The 7,919-nt window shown below is 46.6% G+C and overlaps 1 protein-coding gene across 1 annotated transcript; it reads right to left on the bottom strand.

The window, feature by feature from the left end:
* Positions 1-648: 648 nt before the first annotated feature.
* On the bottom strand, positions 649-1,308 carry LOC139367362 (uncharacterized). The gene has a single exon (XM_071105561.1). The coding sequence runs from the start codon at positions 1,306-1,308 to the stop codon at positions 649-651; it is 660 nt and encodes a 219-aa protein (XP_070961662.1).
* Positions 1,309-7,919: the final 6,611 nt, after the last annotated feature.

Genomic DNA, 7,919 nt, shown 5'->3' with positions numbered 1-7,919 from the left:
ATCCATTTATGTGTCCATCCATTTATGTGTCCATCCATCCATTCATTTGTGTCCATCCATCCATCCATTTATGTGTCCATCCATCCATCCATTTATGTGTCCATCCATCCATTTATGTGTCCATCCATCCATTTATGTGTCCATCCATCCATTTATGTGTCCATCCATCCTTTTATGTGTCCATCCATCCATTTCTGTGTCCATCCATCCATGTATGTGTCCATCCATCCTTTTATGTGTCCATCCACCCATTTATGTGTCCATCCATCCATCCATTTATGTGTCCATCCATTTATGTGTCCATCCATCCATTTATGTGTCCATCCATCCATTTATGTGTCCATCCATCATTTTATGTTTCCATCCATCCATTTATGTGTCCATCCATCCATTTATGTGTCCATCCATCCTTTTATGTGTCCATCCACCCATTTATGTGTCCATCCATCCATTTATGTGTCCATCCATCCATTTATGTGTCCATCCACCCATTTATGTGTCCATCCATCCATTTATGTGTCCATCCACCCTTTTATGTGTCCATCCACCCTTTTATGTGTCCATCCATCCATTTATGTGTCCATCCATTTATGTGTCCATCCATCCATTTATGTGTCCATCCACCCTTTTATGTGTCCATCCACCCTTTTATGTGTCCATCCACCCATGGAGGGTGGGCTGGGGGGAGCCATGGAGGGTGGGCTGGGGTGGGTGGGGGGCATGGAGGGTGGGCTGGGGGGAGCCATAGAGGGTGGGCTGGGGGGGAGCCATGGAGGTTGGGCTGGGGTGGGGGGGGGGGCATGGAGGGTAGGCTCGGGGGGAGCCATGGAGGGTGGGCTGGGGGGAGCCATAGAGGGTGGGCTGGGGGGGCCATGGAGGGTGGGCTGGGGGGGCATGGAGGGTGGGCTGGGGGGAGCCATGGAGGGTGGGCTGGGGGGTGGCGTGGAGGGTGGGCTGGAGGGGGGGCATGGAGCGTGGGCTGGGGGGGGCATGGAGGGTGGGCTGGGGGGTCATGGAGGATGGGCTGGGGGGAGCCATGGAGGGTGGGCTGGGGTGGGCCATGGTGGGTGGGCTGGGGGGGAGTATGGAGCATGGAGGGTGGCTGGAGGGGGAGCATGGAGGGTGGGCTGGGGGGGCCATGGAGGGTGGGCTGGGGGGGGCATGGAGGATGGGCTGGGGGGAGCCATGGAGGGTGGGCTGGGGTGGGCCATGGTGGGTGGGCTGGGTGGAGCCATGGAGGGTGGGCTGGGTGGAGCCATGGAGGGTGGGCTGGGGGGGAGCCATGGAGGGTGGGCTGGGGGGAGCCATGGAGGGTGGAGTAGTATGTTTCTAGAGGTACCACAATGATACTAAAGTCATTATCTTGATAGTATTTGGGGCACCCCAACCTAGGGCAGTGGTGTCTGCTTTCCCTGGTTTCAGTTTTTTGGAGTGGGTGTGGGGAAGGTTAGAGGGGGGGAATCCAACAAGTGAAACCCCACACTGGAATTATAGTATTTGAAGCTGGAGGAGGATGGCCTGGGGTTGGAAGGGTTCATAGGGTCAACTGCAGCAGGGACAGGTCAGGGGAGCATCTGCTGGGACACTCTCATTCTCTTTCTCAGATTCAGATCAGATTCATTAGCATGAATGGCAAGGTGACTGATGCTTAAGCAAAGTGAGACAGATAATAACATCACCAATAATGACATTAAACACACACACACGCACACACACGCAGACAAACGTGTCAGCTGAGGGACCCCGGGGCAGTGTAGCTGCACATCTGAGTGTTTCTTTATAATGTCAAAACATTTATCTCCAAAACATTTCTCTCCAGGATGAAGCTGGGGGGAACTCACTCTAATCGTTTGAACCACAGCAGGGTGGTCAAATACTGTACCTCTAGCACATGATGGCGTTGAGGGAAGTCAAGTACATGTGCGTAATGAATAATAACCTTGCCTGAGACTTGAAGACACGTGTTAGCTCCCAGAATGCAGACGATGCCCGATACCAAATACTTTTTCTCAACCAGGTTTCCCAGAGGCATTTCCAGATGAGTTCACAGTGAGCGGTCTTCACATAGACAGACTGAGGTATTCACACAGAAGTATTCACACACACAAACAAGTTAGGCAAGACAAAGTGACCTCTATCCCTTAAATCTGTCCGGTTCGTCGTGCCCCTGTCAGTCCCTGTTAGTGTACTGATGACACAGTGTAGGTCACATACCAACACACAACAGCTGCTGCTCTGGCTAACACTGGAGCCAATGACCTACGGGCAGTACACCACTCGCTGCACAGCTCCACAGACATACCATTAGCGTTACCGTCTCTACTGAAAATGATGTAGGTAACTAGGTAAGTCAGTTGCTAGGTAGGCAATGTGTAGCATACGCTGGCAGAACACTCTCTCTCACAAACACATGTACGTACACACACACACATCTCTCACAATCACGCTTATGTACATACGCACAAACTCACACACTTCAATACACTCACAAACTTCAATACACTCACACACTCACACACTTCAATACACTCACACACTCAGTTTTTCATGGCGTCTCTCAGTCACTTCCGTAGGGAAACAGAAGTGTCATCCCAGGACTGTATTGAATGTAAATATGAGATCAGTGGAAATACAGTGGAAATACGTCAGTATTGAAAAGACTGCATGGAGGGGTGTCAAAGCTGATGTGGTGAGGAGCAGGACAGGTGTGTGTGTGTGTGTGTGTGTGTGTGTGTGTGTGTGTGTGTGTGTGTGTGTGTGTGTGTGTGTGTGTGGATTTACTCTGTCTAGCAGGATAATCCTTCATATAAAGTGGTGCTGTTGAAACAAATCTCAGATTAATAAAGACATGAGTTCCCAGGACTGGAGCGGACCGGAACCAATCCTGGATTTCATGTGATCCGGGGTGGGAATTGAGTCACTTTGGAAAACAGTAACACTCAACCACACACACAGAGAGATTCTCTCTTACTTATAGTCAGTGACAGCCATAGCCATGTGGTTTTGCCAATTTCACTTCAGATTCTGACGTGTATCCACATTACAACAAATGTAGAAGTTGCTCCAAATGTCAAATTTCAAAGTGTTTTTGACACCCTGGGTTGTTCCTCCTGCTCCGTATGGGATTACGCCCATCCGCCACCCCTGTCCAGAACACACTAGCAAAACCCAAGTCTACTTGATTGTAATAGTGCTCTATGTTGCCCCAAGTGGCCAGTTTTGAAGGAATTTCCTGACTTCCTCAGTACATGGACAAACGTCCATTTTCGAAGTCAATCTTGAGCGATCTGGCTGGTGGTTTACCAATATAGGAAAGGCCTTGGGAGTTGAATAGCATGGAAAACCATTGCCGTAGCACCTTTCCCTATCCCCAAACCAGCCACCCCTTTGTCCATAGCTCCTTCACCACAGTCTATCCGTCCTCCTAGGATGTGCTAACTACCCATCCCTGTTTCCTATCTTCCTTCTAGCTCTATACCAGAGAAATGTAGTATGACTTTACTCTGTCCAAATCTGACGAGGTTTCTACTCCGTGATTTCTGTTCCCAGTTAAACACACATCTCTGCTTAAGAATCTGGAAAGAGGTTTGGATCACTGATGAGCTCTTGGACACACGCACACACACTTAGAGCTCATAACCAGATGTTTATTACTCCCTACGTAAGCTTTGAGGTGCCGGTCCGTTCCAAACTCTTTCCCCCCACACAATTATATACCACAGTAATGAAATGAAAACTGTGATTTTGACACAATGGTTTCCAGGTTCTGCTCATGTCTGCTTGATTTACACTTGTGACCAATAATCACACACACACTTGCGCACGCGCATACACACACACTTCCCTTTTGCGTTCCGACAGTTTCTCTATACACAAAATTGGGAAGCTTGTGTAAATGGCTGTGGATACTAGATTGAGAGGCCTGGCACTCTATTTCTGAATGGCAGTGGACTGACTATGAGCTGTGAAACAGGGACCATCTGGCAACTTTCTGAGTGTCTCAGAGCTGTGTGTATTCCAGTCTGTTCACAGAGCAGCAGGATGATTAGCATCTGTCTGTCAGTGAGCCACAGACAGTTACATTAGTAGACTGTCTCTGTTTCCACAGGAGCCCATGATTGGGAAGACTGACCGTTAGATGTACAGCTTACTGTGTCTCTTTCCAGAGATGGGAAAGGGCATGTAGAAAGAGTGATGAGAGATTTCTCAAGGATCCACTATGGCCATCACTCTGATTCTAGAGAAAATCACAGGCTCCTAACCTGTATAGAGTGGTATGAGATATTGGCATGGAGAGCAATGATCTGGGGTGGAGAGAAGACTGTGGTTTGGAGAATATGCATACGCGCACACACACAGAACACTCACACAGACATACGGACACACACACTCACACACACACACACAGACACACGTATGATGGTTTGACAGAGAGTGAGAGGTTGTTTCAATAAGAGCAGGCTTTGGGGAGAGTTACTGGGTCTGCCCTAGAGATGTTTTCTTTTAATAAAGAATGAAAACAAAGCAGAAACCGTAAGGATTTACTCTGATCAACCTCAGCTAGCTCAGCCCGCTGAAAACATTACACATATCAGTAAAGTAAAGGGCCAAAAAGTTCATCAAGGACCTCAGCCACCCAAGCCATGGCCTGTTCACCCTGCTACCATCCAGAATGCGATGTCAGTACAGGTGCATCAAAGCTGGGACCGAGAGACTGAAAGCTTCTATCTTCTTTTGAACATCTTGGCCATGTCACTCATGCTGCCAAACACACCATTTTACCGATCCTCAACTTCATTTGAGTAATGTCATTTACAAAATAGTCACCAACACCCTACTCAACAAATTGGATGCAGTCTATCACAGTGCCATCTGTTCTGTCACCAACGCCCCATATACTACCCATCACTGCGACCTGTATGCTCTCGTTGGCTGGCCCTCGCTTCATACTCGTCACCAAACCCACTGGCTCCAAGTCATTTACAAGACCCTGCTAGGTAAAGTCCTGCCTTATCTCTGCTCACTGGTCACCATAGCAGCACCCACCCGTAGCACGCATTCCAGTAGGTATATATAGCCCAAACAATTACCCCTTCCCCTACTGTATTTATTTATTTATTTATTTTGCTCCGTTGCACCCCAGTATTTCTACTTTGCACACTCATCTACTGTCAAATCTACCATTCCAGTGTTTTAATTGCTATATTGTATTTACTTCGCCACCATGACCTATTTATTGCCTTTACCTCCCTTATCTCATCTTATCTCATCTTATCTTATCTCTTACCTCATTTGCTCACATTGTATATAGACTTATTTTTCTACTGTATTATTGACTGTATGTTTGTTTTACTCCATGTGTAACTCTGTGTTGTTATATGTGTCGAACTGCTTTGCTTTATCTTGGCCAGGTCGTAATTGTAAATGAGAACTTGTTCTCAACTTGCCTACCTGGTTAAATAAAGGTGAAATAAAAATAAATAAACTGTTATAATCTCAACCCAGCACAGCCAGAAGAGGACTGGCTACTCCTCAAAGCCTGGTTCCTCTCTAGGTATCTTTCTAGGTTCCTGCCTTTCTAGGGAGTTTTTCCTAACCACCGTGCTTCTACATCTGCATTGCTTGCTGTTTGGGGTTCTAGGATGGGTTTCTGTATAGCACTTTGTGGCATCGGCTGATGTAAAAAGGGCTTGATGAATATATTTGATAGAATCCATCAATCAATCTCAAGGCCATTAGACTATTAAATAGTTCCCACTAGCTGGCCAAAGCAAAGCAAAAATGTGAGATTTATTAAAAAGATAAACAGAAATACTGTATAAGTATTCAGACCCTATGCTATGAGATTCTAAATTGAGCTCAGGTGCATCCTGTTTCCATTGATCATATTTGAGATGTTTCTACAAACTGATTGGAGTCCACCTGTGGTAAATACAATTGACAGTGCACGTCAGAGCAAAAACCAAGCCATGAGGTTGAAGGATTTGTCCTTAGACAGCATTGTGTCTAGGCACATATTTTGGGAAGGGTACTTTAACATTTCTGCAGCATAGAAGGTCCCCAATAACACAGTGGCCTTCATCATTCTTAAATTGAACCACCAAGGCTCTTCCTAGAGCTGGCCACCCTGCCAAACTGAGCATTCGGGGGAGAAGGGCCTTGGTCAAGGAGGTGACCAAGAACCTGATGGTCACTCTGACAGAGCTCTAGAGTTCCTCTGTGGAGATGGGAGAACCTTCCAGAAGGGCAACCATCTCTGCAGCACTCCACCAATCAGGACTTTATGGTAGAGGTGCCAGACAGAAGCCACTCTTCAGTACAAGTCACATGACAGCCCACTTGGAGTTTGCCCGAAGGCACCTAAAGACTCTCAGACCACGAGAAACAAGATTCTCTGGTCTGATGAAACCAAGATTGAACTCTTTGGCCTGAATGCCAAGTGTCATGTCTGGAGGAAACCTGGCACCATTCCTATGGTGAAGCATGGTGGTAGCAGCATCATGCTTTGGAGTTGTTTTCAGTGGTAGGGACTGGGAGACCAGTCAGGATCGAGGCAAAGATGAACGGAGCAAAGTACAGAGAGATCCTTGATGCAAACCTGCTCCAGAGTGTCCTCAGACTGGGGCGAAGGTTCACCTTCCAACAGGACAAAGACCCTAAGCACAGAGCCAAGTCTCTAAATTTCCATGAGTGACTCAGCAAGAGCCCGGACTTGAACCCAATCGAACATCTCTGGAGAGACCTGAAAATACCTGTACAGCAACGCTCCCCATCCAACCTGACAGAGCTTGAGAGGATCTGCAGAGAAGAATGGGAAAAACATTCAAAATACAGATGTGCCAAGCTTGCAGCATCATACCTAAGAACAATCCATGCTGTAATCGCTGCCAAAGGTGCTTCAACAAAGTACCTGTTTTTGCTTTGTCATTGTGGGGTATTGTGTGTAGGCTGTAATGTTAGAAAATGTGGAAAAAGTCAAGGGGTGTAAAGGAGAGCAGAACTAGGTAATAGCCGGAGCAGTTTAATACCAAAACCAACAGCATCAAGAAAATAACAACACGGGTACAAAACTCGACGCGCACCAGTCAACATGTGCACAAGCACTTGCACAAAGACATGGGGGGAACAGAGGGTTAAATACACAACACGTAATGAGTGAATGAAAACCAGGTGTGTGTGAAAACAAGACAAAACAAATGGAAAATGGATCGGCGATGGCTAGAAGACCCGTGACTTCGACTGCCGAACACCGCCCGAACAAGGAGAGGAACCGACTTCAGTAGAAGTCGTGACAAGGGGTCTGAATACAATACCGAAGGCACCTTATACACACACACACACATACTCCGGACTCCGACATCGCATCCTAATATTTCTATATTTCTTAATTTCATTAATTTACTTTTATATTGGTGTGTATTGTTAGTTATTACTGCACTATTGGAGCTAGGAACACAAGCATTTCACTATACCCGCAATATCATCTGCTAAATATGTGTATGCAACTAATACATTTTTAAAATGTGATTCAAACGTTATGTATGCCTGTTTATGAGAAATTACTTTTCTGTTTCCACCCCTGTGACACCCCTAACAACACAGAGTGACACGTGCACACGCACACATGCATGCACGTACACACACACACACGTGGAGATAGAGTTGTCTCTCGAGCGTTTGAAAAGCTGGTCTCTAAATTGGGAGGAATATTTTACAAATATTCCATGGCTTTTATGAGTCTGCTAGGGGAGAAAAAAAAGAATGGGGGAAGAAATCAGAATGATTGAGGGCAGAAGTGAGAGAATAAAAGTATAGCAGAGAGACAGATAATGAGCGAGGGCACAAGACTGACTGTGGGTCAGAAAAATAGCCATATCCTGAATCTGCAGGCTATAACAAAACATGTATTTACTTTCCAC

The sequence above is a fragment of the Oncorhynchus clarkii genome, chromosome 16, assembly GCF_045791955.1.
Source record: "Oncorhynchus clarkii lewisi isolate Uvic-CL-2024 chromosome 16, UVic_Ocla_1.0, whole genome shotgun sequence".
NCBI classification, from domain to species: domain Eukaryota; kingdom Metazoa; phylum Chordata; class Actinopteri; order Salmoniformes; family Salmonidae; genus Oncorhynchus; species Oncorhynchus clarkii.
The sequence above is the reverse complement of the archived record's forward strand: the minus strand, read 5'-3'. Positions and strand labels throughout refer to the sequence as shown.